General features: G+C 50.4%; 1 protein-coding gene across 6 annotated transcripts in view; it reads right to left on the reverse strand.

Annotated features, from left to right (window-relative positions):
* The window catches only part of HDAC4 (histone deacetylase 4), a 2586716-nt gene that overhangs the window by 941120 nt on the left and 1627792 nt on the right, over positions 1 to 17804 (reverse strand). For all 6 annotated transcript variants that reach the window (XM_069616020.1, XM_069616021.1, XM_069616018.1 and 3 more), the window contains one exon: positions 9204 to 9325. In XM_069616020.1, coding sequence (XP_069472121.1) covers positions 9204 to 9325 — 122 coding nt within the window. The remainder of the gene's footprint in view (positions 1 to 9203; positions 9326 to 17804) is intronic.

Below are 17804 nucleotides of genomic sequence, written 5' to 3' on the forward strand. Positions count from 1 at the left end.
CTAAACAAAGCTGTCCTTTTCTCCAAATTGGACTTAAATCAGGGCTACCATCAGTTGGTACTTCACCTCGAGTCACGGCTAATTACCACATTTGCATCGCATGACGGATTATTCCGCTACAAGAGGCTAAATTTCGGTATCTCTTCGGCGGCCGAAATTTTTCATGAAACAATTCGACAATTCATACGTCCCATCAAAGGAACTCTTAATTACAGCGACGACATTTTGGTTTTTGGGAAGTCTTGCAGTGAACACCACGAAGCGCTCCGTGCAGCATGCCGAGCAGTACAGGAAGCGGGACTGACCCTCAATATCGACAAGTGTCGTTTCAGCAAAACGAAGCTCAAGTTCTTTGGCCATATATTCTCAGCGGATGGCACGACTACGGACCCGGACAAAGTATCCACCATTTTCCACCTTGACAAGCCTTCCCAGATTGCTGATGTCAGGTCATTTCTAGGGATGGCGGGATACTGTGCTCGGTACATCCAGCATTTTGCTTCCATCACTGAACCCCTCAGGCGTTTGCTCCAAAAGGATACTCCGTTCATATGGTCTGACAAGTGTCAGGCGGCGTTCAATACCATCAAACACACTCTGACGAAGGCAAGAAAGCTGGCATGCTTCGACCCGGAATGGCATACCGAGATAGTTGTAGACGCAAGTCCGGTAGGCCTAGGTGCAATTCTGGCGCAAACCAGTGGCCAAGACACTCACCCGAGGCACATTGTGGCATACACCAGCAGAGCTCTAGCTCCGCCGGAATCGGCATATTCTCAGGCGGAAAAAGAAAGTCTGGCAGCCGTCTGGCGTGCAAACATTTCCATAATTTCATCATTGGAAAAAAGTTCACACTAATTACGGATCATCAAGCCCTGTTATCGCTGTTTGGAAATCCTCGCACGAAAATGCCCCCCAGGATTGAAAGATGGGGCATCCGCCTACAAGAATATGACTTCGACATCATCCATCGACCGGGGGGTGAGCACACCCCGGCGGATTATCTCTCCAGACACCCAGCAGGCAACCACACTCCAAGACAGGACGATGCAGAATACATAAGTTACGTCACTGCCAACGCACTACCACCCGCCATATCCATTGAAACCGTTGCTGCTGCATCCGCTGCAGATCCGTCGATGGCGCTAGCGATCAGCTTGACGGAAAACAACAAATGGAAAGATTTTCGCAGAGCAGTCCAGAGTCACCCAGGAGCATGTCGGGATGAGATGGAGCGTTTGGCGAGAATACACACGGAGCTAGCAGTCTAGGACAAGTCCATCTTACTACGAGGATGTAAGATAGTCATTCCTACCACACTGCGCGCAGAAGTCATCAAGACAGCGCATGAAGGACATCGAGGAGCACTCACCCGAGGCACATTGTGGCATACACCAGCAGAGCTCTAGCTCCGCCGGAATCGGCATATTCTCAGGCGGAAAAAGAAAGTCTGGCAGCCGTCTGGCGTGCAAACATTTCCATAATTTCATCATTGGAAAAAAGTTCACACTAATTACGGATCATCAAGCCCTGTTATCGCTGTTTGGAAATCCTCGCACGAAAATGCCCCCCAGGATTGAAAGATGGGGCATCCGCCTACAAGAATATGACTTCGACATCATCCATCGACCGGGGGGTGAGCACACCCCGGCGGATTATCTCTCCAGACACCCAGCAGGCAACCACACTCCAAGACAGGACGATGCAGAATACATAAGTTACGTCACTGCCAACGCACTACCACCCGCCATATCCATTGAAACCGTTGCTGCTGCATCCGCTGCAGATCCGTCGATGGCGCTAGCGATCAGCTTGACGGAAAACAACAAATGGAAAGATTTTCGCAGAGCAGTCCAGAGTCACCCAGGAGCATGTCGGGATGAGATGGAGCGTTTGGCGAGAATACACACGGAGCTAGCAGTCTAGGACAAGTCCATCTTACTACGAGGATGTAAGATAGTCATTCCTACCACACTGCGCGCAGAAGTCATCAAGACAGCGCATGAAGGACATCGAGGAGCAGAGAACACTAAACGCCAGCTAAGATGCAATGTGTGGTTCCCCTTCTTGGACGATATGGTTGACCGATGGGTAAAGGACTGCACAGCATGCCAGTGCACAGCAAAACCTGAACCGCCGGTACCACTCAGAATAACCTCAATTCCTGAACATCCTTGGGAAAGAGTGGCGGTCGACTTTTATGGGCCACAAGAGGAAGGAGACTACAAGCGCGATGTAGAATGTTGCGTGACTATCGCAACACGCCTCATGAAGCCACCAACAGAACCCCAGCAGAACTCATGATGAAATATCAAGTGAGAACCAGGGTCAACAACCCAGCAAGGAAGCCCAGAGTAGACCATGAAATCATCAGAAGAGATGAAGCGGTGAAGGAGAAAGCTCGTGAACAGACCGATAGGGGAGCACGTTCCAAGGAATTCCAAATTGGTGATGAAGTGTGGGTACAAAGGGCCGTAACAAAAAAAACTGATTCGCAGTTCATACCTGAACCGCTCCAAGTAGTGGCGATCAAAGGAACAATGATAACTGCGGCGAACGGAGAACAGGAAGTAACCCGCAACAGCTCAAGGTTCAAGCATGTCGTGCAAGGGACAGAAGAGAGACTACCTCAAGAGGAATGCGACCCGGAGGAGAGAGATATCCAAGATGAAGTGTGGGTTCCCCTCGGACCGCAAGTCCAACGACAGGTGTACCCCGATGAAGACACTGGCGGTGGCTCCGACCCAGAGCCGCGAGGCAGACCTCAGAGGAATGTGAGGAGACCTCGCAGGTTAGTGGAGGAGTGTTGACTGTATTTGCCACAAGGCCAAGTCATGTTATGTTAAGAGGCCTCCGTTGAACGTCACTTGAAAGGACATTTGTCCGGGGGTGTTGTCACGGATGAGTGCCCTTTAAGGCATCTCACTCATAATGTAAACGTCACAGGCGGATGTGACGTGGAGGGGGAAGGAAGTTTGCCGAGGAGGCACTTCCAGTTCGAATGTTGAAGAGGTAGCATGTTACACTGCTGGTGTGCGTCCGTTATTCCCTAGGGCCTAAGGGGTCTAACAGAAGCCAATGCCGAGCAGGTGCAACCTGGGAAGGTCAAGCCCGGGGAGATACCTATGGAAGCACACTGGTCCTCGGTCAAGAGGGCGTGGTGGGAGGCCGCTAGGGGGCATGTACCAGCATGGACGCGTGAAGACGTCGCTCTGCTCCTAGCCATTGGGCCTACTGTATTTTCTTCTCCCCTCCGGTGGAGAACGAGCTGCCCGGTGCCCCTCAGGGTTTTGGGGCACTGGTGGTGTTGTGAATAGAGAGCCCCCCAAGTTGGGTTGGAGACGGAGGTCGGGAGGGCGCCCCAGAGCCGTGAAACCAGAGCGGTGAGAGAATCCCGGCCCCCGCGCCAATGCCAGAGAGGATCCGGGCGTCCCGCCCTGTGGAGAGGAGCGTTAGAGGCGACGCAACATCGTGAAGGCCCAGAATAACAGTCACCATACACCTTGGGCCCCCAGCGACCCCTGAGCGCCTGCGGGCGCGGGAACCGGGGCTTGGAGCCTGGGCCCCAGGGCCCGTGAGCACAGCGGAAAACATCAAGCAGAGTCCGGGGCTGACCGGGGCAGAGCAGCGCGCCTGTGGAACGTGGATGGATGAGCCTGCACTTGAAGGCTAGCAGCGGGAGCAGAGATCCGGAGCAGACATCAGCCTGCAGCAGAGGAGGGTTCAGTGACACCGCCCCAGCACCCACGGCTGGACAACATCCTCCCCCGTGCGGACGGCCACAAGGAGAGGCAGCGTCCGGAAGAGCCACAGCCCTACGTCCCACCAGTGAGCATTCCGAAAAGGTGAGAAGCCGTGGAGGAGGGGTGGCAGGGACACAGTGCGACACAGAAGATGACGTTGGAAGAAATGCAACTGAGGGGGGGGTAGCCGGGGGAGGACAGCACAGGCCCGTACCACTGTGGGCAGGACCTGGCGGGAAGCCCTGAGAACAAAGAGAATATCACATAAAGGGCGACCCGGACCCAGTGGGTGAAACCGGAACACATACTTTCTGCGTAACTGCAAGCAGCGAATTACCTCCAGGACCTGTCCTAAGCTACACCTCAACCAGAAGGCCCAGTTAATAAGCAGAAGCCCCAACTCCCGCCAAACTTGGGGAAAGCAAGAACTGCGCACCCATGAAGAAGGCCTCACATAAGACCGGAGGAAGTGCGCTGGGGCCCACACCTTAGTGCTCAACAAAGGACCATATACCCTGCAAGGTACTGAGGAGAGGAACCACGTGGTCAAGTTCGACCATGGAAAAGTCCTGAGGCCCCAGTGCGGTCCTGTAGGAGCCTGCGGGGGACACAGAACAGCAACGTGAGGGCAGCCTGTCCAGGAACGGAGGCACAGTGCCCCCATAGGGAGGAGACCTGAAGCACTCCCTGGAGGACGCCGAAGGGTGAAGCACCAGCACCGGCCTACCCGACACGGACAAGGTGAGAGGCCCCAGGAGGCGAGACAACGTGGAGTATAGTGGGGAACTTGAGGGACCCTTACTATAGTGACATCCTGCAACCCTGTATCCAAGCCCAGTCCCCAGACTCGGAAGTGTCCCGGGGGCTGTAAGGAACGTGGGGCTACCCTGGAAGTGGAATGGGACATCACCAAGTGGAGGTTAAGGACCATCAACCCACGCACTTGCTGTGGAAGCTCTGCGCCAGTGGCGTATACGGCCATGGGGGAGAAACACCTCCTGAGAAAGCAAACCAGTAGCGGTAGACAAGTCCATATAGGGCTCCCACATCAGCTGTGGATCTCAGAACTACTGGGAGACCGACACTAAGGACCAGGTCGGGACACCTAGCCTTTACCAAGACACAGAGAGTAAAGGGCCATGCCCCCCCACACCCAGTGGCACTTCCATCCAGGTGTAGCTCCATGTCTTTTGGGGCGTACACCAGGGAGTTCACCTGGAGGAGATACAAGGACAGGCCACTGCCACAAAAAAAGCCCCCACAGGGATTCTGTCATTGCAATGCTTCCGAAGGCCTTCAAGCACTAGTCAAGGGGGGACCCCCTCCACCTCCCACTAGATGGCATCAGGGGAAGGCACTCCTACCCCCGCTTTGACCAGGGACGACTTGAACTATTCCAAGAGATTGAAGCTTGAATGTCTGTTCTTATTGCTTTAATCTGCGACCTCAAGGACAGGGTGGACAAACTGGAGGACAAAATGGAGGTACATGAGCACAACCACCTGCAAATGGATGTTCTCGACATGAAATATGAAGCGCGTCTAGCCGACCTAGAATTGAGGGAAGAAGAAACACTATTGAAGCTGAACGACCTAGAAAATGGAGAGAGACGCAACAATCTACGAATCCTCGGAGTGAGTGAACAGAAACAGGAGTCAGCGATAGAAGTTGGATGAAAGGTACAGGGCTTGATAAACCAACTGTTCGCACTTCAAGGAGGCAAAGAGGTGCAGAGGTGCAGATGGAAAGGGCGCACAGAGGCGAAGGTGGAGGCGCCCCGAGGTCCATAGTGATTTGCTTCCTTAGATACAGGGAGAAGATGGAAGTTCTCGAAAAAGCAAAACGTCTGGGGAGCTTCCTCTACGAAGGTGACACAATCAAGGTGTTTCAAGATCTCTAAGCCCTGACATTGGCCCGTTGCAGAGACTGCCGCCCACTCACGCAATGGCTCTCCGACAAGGACATCAGATACCGCTGGCCCTTCCTTTTTGCACTAACTTTTGAAGGCAGAGAAATGGACTACCGAGTGACCAGTGGGAAAGAGGCCCTCCAGGTCATCAAAGGTGAAGAGGGGACAGGGGATTTGGAGGGGGCAGAGGCGGCACCCCTGGAACAATGGCAGGGGCCCAGCGGCTACAAAGAAGAAGATGATGCAAGGCAGCGGGAACATTTAAGAAGTTGAATATCCCTCCCCGTGAGGAGAAGGGGAATGAGATTTGACGTATAGAAAGCCCGCGACCAACAGACAGCGGACGGGGAAATCACCAGGGGAGGATGGCTACACGGCCCGGTTCACCAAGACCTTCGCAGGACCCCTGGCACGACACCTAGCTGTACTATTCACTGGCATTATGGCCACTGGTGGGACTCCCATCCTTTGGGAAGGCACTAATTACAGTCATCCCAAATACGGACAAAGACCCAGAGGACTGTAAGTCCTACCGACCCATCTCCTTACTCAATGTGGATGCAAACATGTTCACAAGAATATTGGGCACAAGAATGGAGGGCCTTATGCCAAGACTTATCCATTCTGATCAAGTGGGTTTTATCCAAGGCAGGCAAGGGGCAGACAACCTGCCTAAAACACTCCACCTCATGAGAACGGCCACAGGGGAAGAGGGGATCCCGGTACTGGTGGCCATAGATGCAGAGAAGGCCTTTCACCTGGTCGACTGGGGTTTCCTTAACGGGGTACTCAAGAAATGTGGTTTTGCAGGGGGATCCAACTGGGCATCCAGGCCTTATACGAAGGCCCATCGGCCAGGGTCACGGTTAACAATCGACTGTCCCGGACATTCCCACTACAAAGGAGTACTTGACAGGCGTGTCCACTATGGCCCTGCTCTTTGCCCTGATGATGGAAATATTGGCTGGGTATTTTAGGAGATCCCCGCAGGTAAAGGACATCAAAGTGGGTTGCAGGGAGTTTAAACCTAGGTTGTACACAGACAATGTTATGCTCCACCTGAGGCACCCTGCCCAGTCCATCCCCACGGCCATGAAGGTGATTGAAGAATTTGGGAGGTTCTCTGGGTTTAAGGGGAACATTGGCAAGTCGGTAGTCTTCCCATTTGCTCCTGATTCAGCTAGAAAGATAGAGTAATTAGAGCCCCTGGGGTTGCGGATCCAGTTGGAGGGGGTGAAATATCTTGGGATTAACATCGTTCGTCCAGGCCAGGACCTACCCGATAAAGTTTGGGAAAAGAGCGTCACATACCCCACGGGGTCAAAGACAATGGTACGACGTCCTTTTATCGCGGGATGTTTCTTTGTGTTTTTTTTACTGCAAACTTAGAAAAATATATAAATTGTGTGTGGGTGTTTGGGAACATATAAAAAATTAAATTAAAAGGGGTGGAGGATTGGGGGGAACCCCCCAAAATAAAAAATAAATAAATTTGATTTGTTTTTTCATAAAATAATCCGCGGTAAAAAACCCAGCAAAAAAACATCCCGTGATGAAATGACATGGAACCAAGACAATACTGCTACAGCCCACTTGGCTAAGGACATATACATGGGAATACGGTTCAATCTTCTAACTGCCTAAAAAGAGCGTACACCTGTAACGGGGGGGGGGGGGGGGGAAGTGGGGGGGGGCAGGGCCTAGCACGGCACATTGTCTATCTCAGAGTTAGAGGGTACCTCCCTCATTCTGTCTTGTTTAATTACTGTATGACCTTGTGAAAATCTAATAAAAAGAAATTTACAAAAAAAAAAAAAGGATGTGATGAAGCAAAAGCAGTCCAGGAGCCGGCAGCGAGCAGACTCACATGAAGGACTGGAAGATCCAGGTGGTGGCACGACCTCTGGGGGGTGGACTGTGCGGTCTGCAAACAACACAGAGGCTGCAAGCAAATGGCTCTATGTAGCCACTGAGAAGCACTAAAAGCCAGGGAGAGAAATGCTGAAAGCGTTTACCAGCACTGAGGAAACCCACAACCCCAGGAAGAACCAGTGATGCCCACCCACCAAGACAAAGGTAGCGGGAGTGGCAGAAGACCCAGTAAGGGCATAGAGAAGGCAATAGCAAAAGTCAAGAAGGCTTCAAGAGTCATCTCCCGCGTTTCAGTAATTGGTATAACATTGACACAATTAGAAACCCAGTGGGGAAAGGAGCAAAATCCTGACATAATAAAACACAGAAGAGGGAGACAAAAAAGTCCTTGGACACTCAAGAGGGGCTGGAAGAGCCCCCTTAAGGAATTACAGGGGTTAATTAAGACTATTGCAAGGAACTATATGAAGATAAGTTACTAAGGGTAAGTAAGCCTGTCCAGGAGAAGGCAATCATTCTCCAGGATCCCTTTTTGTTTGCTCAACCTTTTTCTTTAGTGGTAGGGTCAGCGTATGTGCGGTTTTGGACGGAGGACGACTAGTCTGATTTGGACAATATCACTGACTAGCACCATAGTTAGAATTCCGTTAGTCATGAAATCCCCTTTGTTATAGGGACAGATAGGTCTTTTATTCTATAGGTTTAATAAAGTATTGCTTACAATGCCACCCCTTTGTCCCCCTACTCCTTCTGGCCTATCACAGCAGATATTTCCATGCTCTTGGGGCAAGTGTTCAGTGGATATTTGGGCCTTAGTACATGCATATAACTGAGTAATCTATAGGCGAAGGGATGTGGGATGAATTTGTATGCATGAATCATATTGCGGAGCATAAATTAACTGCAATTGCATCGATCTGTACATCTATTGTGGGCTATTTGCCTATAGCTCAAAGGGGTGGTCTGAAAGCCAGTGGGGTTAGACTATGCTGGGATAGAAAGGAGGGCAGGGAGAAATGAGTGTGTTCACTGCTCCTTCACGGATCAAAACAAATGTCCCCATTACATCCCTGATTCCGCCAATGCTTTCCAATATCTGAGGTCTCTGTCCCCATCTCATACACACTAATATACATCTGCATCTCTTTAGTGTATCTTTCCTGTGTGCCTCCGATCTCACACACATGAGCATCTGTGAACTCTAATCTCTCTCTTCCGATCCACTACTCAGCCCTGGACCCGCAGTTAAACGTTGTGTGTTCATATATAAACAACATGGTCACTATAGCTCCCAAAATAATGACATGCCACTGGGTATTCCTTGACAGATCAGAGTGCAGGTGGCCTTGAAAAGGCAAGTGGCTAAATCAGAGACAGCTCCTCTTCCGGTATCTAGAGGGCAATATATGAAGGCTTGGACAATGCAAAGGCCAGTGAGCTGGGCATTTCCAAAAGGCATAATGTCAGTTGTCCCTTTATTCAAAATAACATTATTTTCCCTGCATGGTGGGGTTCAGAAGGCAGGTGTAAAAGAGCGGTAATCTCCCAGAAAAGATGAGCTGCCACAGCCATATCTACTTTCACCTGTGCACCCAAGTCTATTACAGTACCAGACAGTTAGGTTTCTCCAATTTCACTCATAGAAAAGAGGGCACTGAACAAAGAACTGGAGCACTCACCAGTCTTCCGAAGAGGGAAATCGTCCTTTGAATCATACATGCCGAGTACAGGATGATTGTATGATGGTGAAAGACCACCCTGTGGAGGGGAGCTCTGATCCAAAGAACTGTGCTGGGTCTTCCTGCAAGGAGAGCGGAAAGGGAGAACATACATTAAAAAACAAGCAAACAGAAGGAAAAAAAAGAACATTGAGAATCGATAAGACAGTTATTACTGAATACATTTTACTACTTTTATTGGTTAAACACAAGACCATAGTGCCCTTTACATATTTATTATTTGTGATCTCAGACTTGTCTATGCCTTCTTGGCTGTATGATCTCATCTGGCCTAAATTAACAACCATATAAAGTAAGGAAGGAACAAAGACAAAGAGGAAAGACACCATAAAAGAAGCGTCTTATGCTTACAGTGAAAAAAGAAAGTTACTCACTGTAGTGACCAGTGTACTAACACTTTTAGAAAATAACTTCCTAAGCGAGCTGACTGGACACTTTTTGTTAAGCACAGAAAACGCATTCCTTCTATTCTCTTCAAGGTGAAGTTGTGGCCATCAGTGAGGCCTTGTTCCCCCCCTCCCCCATCCAGTCACTGTCTCTCTACTTCACGGTCAGTCCTTTTTCATCTACACAGGTCACATCGGACTGATGGCTACTTTTATAGGGGAAGGTGAGTGGACACATGGAAGAAAGGGGAGTAGAAACTAAGAGAACAGTAGTCACTAAGGTGAGTTACTTTCCTCCATACTTTCGTAAGATTCACAAGCACATGGGAGGATGAAACTACACCTAACTTAGCAAAAGAGATTTTTTAGGAACTTTGACTAAATTAAGCATCGGCCCTGGAGAGGACATACATGCAGTGATGCTTGTAGAGGGCTGGTTATAGTCAATGTAGCAACCCCAGCGATACCTTCCCAAGGTCCAAAGGCACATGACACTGGATAGCCACTGATGCAGCCCTGGCCCAAAACGCACGTGAAGGCCCTTTGGAGGCGAAAGCTTTTGAAGTGAATACCTATATATACAGTGTGCACAAGATGACCCACCGAATGACGGTGGGTCCTTACAGGACTGCTTGCCCTTGGTGAAACAAACCCTGTCCGAGGAGAGGAAACACTTAGTTCCCCAGCCAAGAAGCAAAGAGTCTGTGGTACTTGTAATGCAAAGGGACATATCCAGGAAGTGGACCTCAATCATCAAGTTCTCAGTCGACACCACCAGCCGCAAAGATCCACCTGAACCTTTGGGGGCAATTGATCAAATTGCAGACTCTGGGCGTAATGCTTGAGACCTCGCGTACACACAGATTGAGCTGTATCCGTCTTATTAAGGCACCAACAAAACACACTTTGCCACAAGGCCTAGGATCTTCAGGAACCATCATGCTTTAATCTCGTTGCTCATCATAAAATTAATGCAGATTTGTTCAATGTCCACCGCACTCTCCATGGGAGGAAACATTTGACTGTGTGACATGTTCCAGTCAAAACCCAAAAACACAGGTCTTGAGAGGCTATTCATGGAAGACTTTTTAATATTCATAGACACACGTAGGTAGAAAAAGGGTTGAGAATCAGCTGGAGGGGGTACAAAGCCTAAGGGGAGGAGGCCTTGATCAATTGCTTAAATAGGGGATAGACATGAACCCCCTCCATGCAAAGGAAGGAGGCAACTGATGACATCTTGTTGAAAACCACAAGCACTGACCTGAGGGCAGAGGGGAGCACACAGCATTGGAAATTATTGTTATTATTTTTGTATTAGGTTTATTGGTAAAATACCATTTTAACCATATACTTACTATAACACACATAAAACTATTCATAAAATAACCCATAAGAAAATACATTTCATATACATCACATAAAAGAAAACAAAAACGTCCATTATCAAATATATTTCATACACTTCAGTTAATTTATCACAATATGAATTGTATAAAATTATTGTTAAATAAATTATTTAAAATGTTTTGGGAAACAGCTTACTCCATCAAATACTATTGGCTTCATTTAATATATTTCCCTCCAATAGCTACCAAATATAATAGACAGCAGAAATTCAATTTTAAGTTTGTCGCTGAAGAAATTTGTGACCAAAACTGGCATTGTTCTTCCATTCTGCCACAATATTGCTGTAACCTTTCCAGTATATTTCAGTGAACCTTGGGCACACAGTAAGCGAATGTCGTGCAGATTCCACATTCTTTTTATATATTAGACAAAGTCGTTAGTCATAAGGGATATTGATCCAATGTAAGGTAGACATGGAATCACAAGTATGACACGGACACAAGAGAACAGTTTCAAAACCTTTATTATTGAATGTTCGGATGGGTGGGAGAACTCCTATCTAGCGCTATAACTAAGATGGGAGTGATCTCAACCATCAACATAAAACAAAACAGTCCTAATCAGTTCTAGTCAATTTAAAATGGCCAATACAAAACAACAAAAAAAAGAATGCCTGCCCTTACTCTAATAACAAAATGTGAAAAGGGGATGTGTAGTTCAAAAAGGAAAATCAGTCTTCAAAATAAATGTCAGGATGTCCGTGTTAGCCAAGGGCAACTCCCTTCCCCCACGTTCACATCACAGGGTTATTTAAAGAGTTCTTGCCGGGTGGCTGGCTCAACCATTTCACAGGATTTGCACACTTCCAACCACTTGGTACGATCCACAATGTTAGTTTTTCCTTGACAAATATTTCGACCACAGAATCTGGTCGGGCTTTCCTTGCCTTCATTTCAAAGACACAGTTTCTTTGTAGGCTTCCCTAGTCTTGATTCTGAGCAACAACAAAAAGACTCATCACAATTCTGGCACATCAATCTTTCAAACCAGACCTCTCAGGCTTCTCCTATTGTAGGTCTGGGTTTCTCTCTGTGGTCTTTCAAGTTCGTGACAACACAATTTCGAAACAGGTCCCTCAGGTTTCCCTCATCTGAGTCGGGATCTCTCCGCTCTGTAATGTTCTAAATTTCACTTTCTGATTGTTGTTTTGCTTTCCCATCGAAGACTTGTGAATGTTCGAGTATTTGATATGTACCTCAGCATGACCACTTCTGACTCTCAGTCTTCACACAGTTTGTATGAGCTATCCTGACACCAGTGCTTTCTGGTAAATGTATTTGTCTTATATACGTGCTCTCTATAGCACTCTTGGGTTCATCTTCCGACTTCTTGGCCCTTCGATAACCCAATGTCCTCTTTCTGAAAAATGCACAGTTCAACATAGGCTTCCCTTCATCAGGCTCTAACCTGTCTTTCTCAATTGGATTTCCCTCTGCAGAGCTCAAACCCTCTTTGACTAATGGTAACTTTCGTGCACTTAAAAAGAATGTTCGCTCTAAGTTCACTACAACTCCTAAAATGCACTTCATTTGCCTTTTAACTTCAAACTTAGAATGTCCACTTCCAGATCTCTGCACCTCTTCAGCCACACGCATACCACTGGGTTGCTCTCTCTCCGACTCACCCAGGTAGCACACCGCTGGTAGGTAGCCCCTCTGGATCTGTGGACTGAGGTCAGGTTCCCACCGCCTGCCCCTCAGGTACCCTGGGGTTGGCACTGGCCCCAAGGGAACGAGCAATTGTCCAGGCATCGCCAGCAGAACCCGTAGTGACTAACATACTCCTAATCCATAGTCCCCTTTCCTCCATACTGTATGGGCGTCCCTTGCTAGGGACGGAGACGGAACCTTTTTCACCAGAAACAATCTTCTTCCCCTTTAAATTTACAGTTGCGTGGGGGGCGTCCCCAGGAGCATGCGCTCCCCTGACTCCGCCCACCGGTGCCACTCCTCAGTCCCTTTTGACACGCCAACAATATTACCATTACCTAATGACACCAGTTTTATTAATGGGGAGGATGGTGGGACGTATGGAGGAAAGCGGACTATGGACTAGGAGTATGTTAGTCACTACAGTTAGTAACTTATAATTACTCCTACATCCCGTCCTCTTTCCTCCATACTGTATGGGCAATTACAACTGAATGTAGCCCCAGGGTGGAGAGGCGACCCTCCTTAAAACTGCCTGACCGAATGCTGCATCCGACCTGGAGCTGGCATCCAAGCAGTAATGCTTGCAGAAGGCCAAAGGCATAGCCCATGTAGTCTCCTTACTGGTGACCTGCCAAGGAACATGCCTCTGGAAAGCCACAGCCGTGGCCTTGGCTCCGATAGCGTGGGTGCGCATATTTGCCGAAAGTGGTTTGTGCTGCCCCTCATAAGCCTCCTTGATGGGGGCAACCATCCATCTTGCTATGGAGGCCTTGGAAGCTTGATAGCCTGGCCTTGACCCACCGAAGCTGACAGAGGGCTTCTGACTTGCAGAAGCTCTTGGTTCTGTCCAGACAGAATTTTAGAGCACGCCTGACATCCAGATAATGCAGGACCCTCTGTGCATCGTCCTTGGTTTCCGCGAAGAAAGTAGGTAGCACTATCTCCTCATTGAGGAGAAACGAGGAGGCTACCTTAGGTAGAAATGCTGGATGCATTCCAAGGACCACCTTGTCCTTATGAAAGGTTGTATAGGGCTCTGAAGCAACCAGTGCCTGGATTTCACTAATCCTGAGTGCTGACTTAAGTCCCACCAACAGGACTGTCTTAATGGTGACTAGCCTGATGTCCGCGGATGCCATTGGCTCAAATGGTTTATGGGCCAAGGCGCCCAAAACTACATTGAGGTCCCACACCTGGTGTGGCTTTTTGGTAGGTGGGTAGAGTCTGGTGAGGCCCACCAAATGCCCCTTGACTATCGGATTGGAGGATGAGAAGACCTCCTCCTCCGAGTTCCTATAGGCTCAGATGGCTGCCAGATGGGTGCAGCACGTGTCTACTTGCACCCCGAGTGTGCGAGGTGTGCGAAGAAGGAGAGCACGTCGTCCAACATCGCAAGTCAAAGGATCGATTTTGTTCGATTCTGCCCAGTGACAAAACCTAGTCCACTTGCTCTTGTACTGGCTCTTAGTAGCGTTGCACCTGGTGCCCTGTATGTCTAAATTAGCCTATGACAGGCGCAGATGCCTTAATGGGACCCGTTCAGGAACCACACTGCGAGGGCTAACCACTGGGGGGCAGGGTGGATGACCGTGTGTCTCTGCTGCGAGAGTAGGTGATCTGGACCCAGTGAAGGTGCACTGGGGCCTGTTCCGACAGGCTGAGCAGTTCCGAGAACCATGGCCTCGAAGGCCACCACAGAGCCATCAGGATGACACAGAGGTGCCGGGCCCCCCTGATCTTGTAGATTACCCTGTGGAACGGGGGAGTGGGAGGTAAGGCATACGCGTTCATGTTGTCCCAATGTATCTGCATCGCGTCTCCCAGAGAGCCACAGCCCTGTCCCTGCCAGGACGCAAACTGGGGGCACCTCTTGTTGGACCAGGTGGCAAAGAGGTCCACCTGCGGATGAACCCATCTGTTGAGGATCCACTGCCACTCGTAGTCGGCTGCACCCAGTCTGCTGAGCCTGTCCACCTTCAGGTTGGACTCCCCCGGGATGTGGATTGCCCTTAAGTGCATGTTGTTCTCCAGAGCCCACTCCCAAGTGCTGAGTGCCAAGGCGCATAGGGAAGGAGACCTGGTGCCACCATGCTGGTTGATGTAATACATGCTGGTGGAGTTGTCCGTCTGGATGAGGATCGTCCACCCACTGATCAAAGGATGGAAGGCTTTAAGAGCAAGCCAGATCGCCTTGAGCTCTAGCCAACTGATATGGGCCTCCTGTTCCTGAAGAGACCAAACTCTGGACGCTGTGGCTGTTCAAGGTGGCTCTCCAGCCCTCCAAGGAAGAGCCTGGGGTGATGGTAACCTGCAGTACTGGTTGCCTGAAGGGTCTGCCTATCCTCAAGTTGCAGTCCGTACAAGGTCCTTGTGGAGACAGGGAGGAATGCTCCAGTTCCGCCTGGGAACCCCGCTCCAGACTCCATGATGCTGCTAAGTGCAGCTGCAAACGTCTCATTTTGAGCCTAGTGTATGGCACTGCCAGCAGACATGCAGCTATGATACCCAAGAGGTGCTGGTACCACTACGCTGAGGTAGCCGCTCTGCTTAGAAAATGACCCATGGCCCTCTTGATGGCTGTGACCCTGTCCTCTGAGGGGAAAAACTTTCTCGGAGCTTGTGTCCCAGATGAGTAGCAGGAACGTTAGATCCTGCGTAGGCTCCCGCTGTGACTTCTTGAGATTGATGGTAAATCCCAAGTCATTTAGAGTATTCATGAGGACAAGGAGGTGTGAAGGACCGTCTCCGGGGATCTTGCCCTTACGAGCCAGTCCTCTATGTATGGATAGACATGGTGACCCTGGGCCCTAAGAAGGGCTCCTACCACGTTCATAAGTCTGGTAAAGACCCTGGGGGCTGAACTGATGCCGAAGGATAGAACCTTGTACTTGAAGTGAAAGCCCATGATCCTGAACCTCAGAAAGGACCGATGAGGCTGCCAAATCGGAATGTGTAGGTATGCGTCCGTCAGATCCAGGGAGCACATCCAGTCTCCCCTGCACAATGTCTCTGCAATAAACGCTGGGATAACCATCTTGAACTTTTGAAGCGGGAGGGAAAGTTTCAACACAATTCTCAGGCCAGCCTGGTTCTTCTTGTGCATGGCAAAAATACTGGAGTAGAAAGCCATACCCGCTGGGAGGCTGGGACTTCTTCACTGCCTGACTCTATGAGCAATCGAAGTTCCGCCAACAGAGTTATTTCCCCAATCTGTGGGAGTGGAGGAGAGGTGGGACGGAGGAAGGGAGCGGTAGGCGGTGTCCCGTGGAGACCACAAAGTATCCAGTTGTCCACGAACCTCGCGCGCCAATAATGTGTGTGAAGGGCTAGCCTGTCCCCCCCGAGACACGTGGACCGGGAGGGGCGTGTCATGCCTTCTTTCCCGCTGGGGCGGAGCAGGGGGACTGAAAGAAGCCCTTGCTCCCCACCTTGTGCTGTTTACGCTGGTGCCGACTTGGAGACCGGTCAGGCTGTCTTGACCTCCGTTCCTGGAAGCCCTGGAACCTGCTGATGCATCTGGCTATACGTCTTGGGTGTGGCCTTCGTGAGGATATGCAGGCTGGGAACTATTTTTATTCTTATCTAGTTCCTCATTGGTGGTGGAATGAAAAAGGTTGCCACCCTAGAATGGAAGGTCAAATATGTGTTCCTGGACATCTGGGTTGAATTTGGTAGCCCGTAGCCAGGCAGGCCGCCTCATGTCTGTGGCAATGCAGACGGCAAGGCCTGAGACGCAACAGTGATGTCCTGAGCCACCATTTTCACTTCTGCCAGCCCCGCCTTGAAACCTGCTTGGCTGTGAATCGAAAGGAAGTCGGATATTTCCTGCCAAAGCCTCTGATTAACGGCTGCGAGCATGGTGTCTGCATTAGACTGACGAAGGTGCAGTGAGGCGTTGCACCCATATGGCTCCAAGATCTGCTTCTCCTTTCCTAGAAGCGCCGAAGACACAGTAGCCGAGGACGACTGAGGCTTGGAGTAGAGTGAGGCTGCGGCAATCACTGAAGAGTGTGGTTGAGCATGTGCCGACAGCAAGAGTGGATCCCATCCAATTGCCTGTACTTGGCGTCGAGGCGCTGGTTGATAGACTGTGCCGAATGGGGTTTCAGCCATCTCTTTTTGGCCAAGGCACAACATCCTTCTGCATTGGGATCCCCGTTCTAGACGCGGGGCGTAGACTGAGGACCTCGGCCATGACCCCCCCACCTCGGGTTGTGGAAGCCCCAGGTATTCGGCCAAACCTGTGAGTCATTCATGGAAGGCCTTGGCTGAAGATGACGTGTCGAGGACCTCCTCCTCATCGGTGTCCACTAGGGTGTCCGTCTGGTCCGGAGCAGGTGGAGGAGTGCTGGGCGCCGAGGGCTGAGGTGTGGAGACCGGAGCCAGAGGCTGCTGTGGAGGCTGGTGTGGAATCACCTGAACTGTGGGAGGCAGGGAAGCCGGAATCAAGGGACCTGGCTTGGGCAGCTGGGGCTGTGCAGGGGCCTGAGGTGCTGGAGCCATAGGAGGAACGACTGGAGGCACTAGAGGCAGCATCTCCCTGATCACATCCTGAAGGATGGCTCCCATTTGCAGGGAACTCATAAGCGTGAGGAACTTTAAAAAAAAAACCTGTCCTCACAGGCTGGTGGGGTGTTAGGTGGTACTGACTGAGTAGCGGGCTGTGCGAGGTGTATCTGCCCTGAGATGCTGATGGATAAGCTGTAGGCCACGTATCTGGTTGAAGACCAGTCTCACCTGGACACGCTTTCTCCTACCTGCTCCCCGAACGGGGGTGGTGACGGACGAGCGGCCATTTTGTCTAGTGCAGTGGCCATTTTGTCAGGCTGCGTGCCACGTGCCTGAGTCGTGGTGCTTGCCGTGCTGGGCCCAGCCACCTCCAGGACTCTTGGCGGTGGAGGTCGAGTCCTATTCTGCACCTCAGGACAAGGACTTGTAGGTGTGCTGCCCTTGGCTGTGTCGCCAGTAGTGCTGCATACAGGCGCCCCCTCAGACATTCGGTAGTAGGACGTAGCCCCTCGGGTGAACACCCGGTAAGAGAACCTTGCGGTCCCTCAGCACTGTCTCTGGAAGGATCTAGTGACTCGCTCAGC

The sequence above is a fragment of the Ambystoma mexicanum genome, chromosome 9 (assembly GCF_040938575.1).
Source record: "Ambystoma mexicanum isolate Mex_15411 chromosome 9, UKY_AmexF1_1, whole genome shotgun sequence".
NCBI lineage: Eukaryota > Metazoa > Chordata > Amphibia > Caudata > Ambystomatidae > Ambystoma > Ambystoma mexicanum.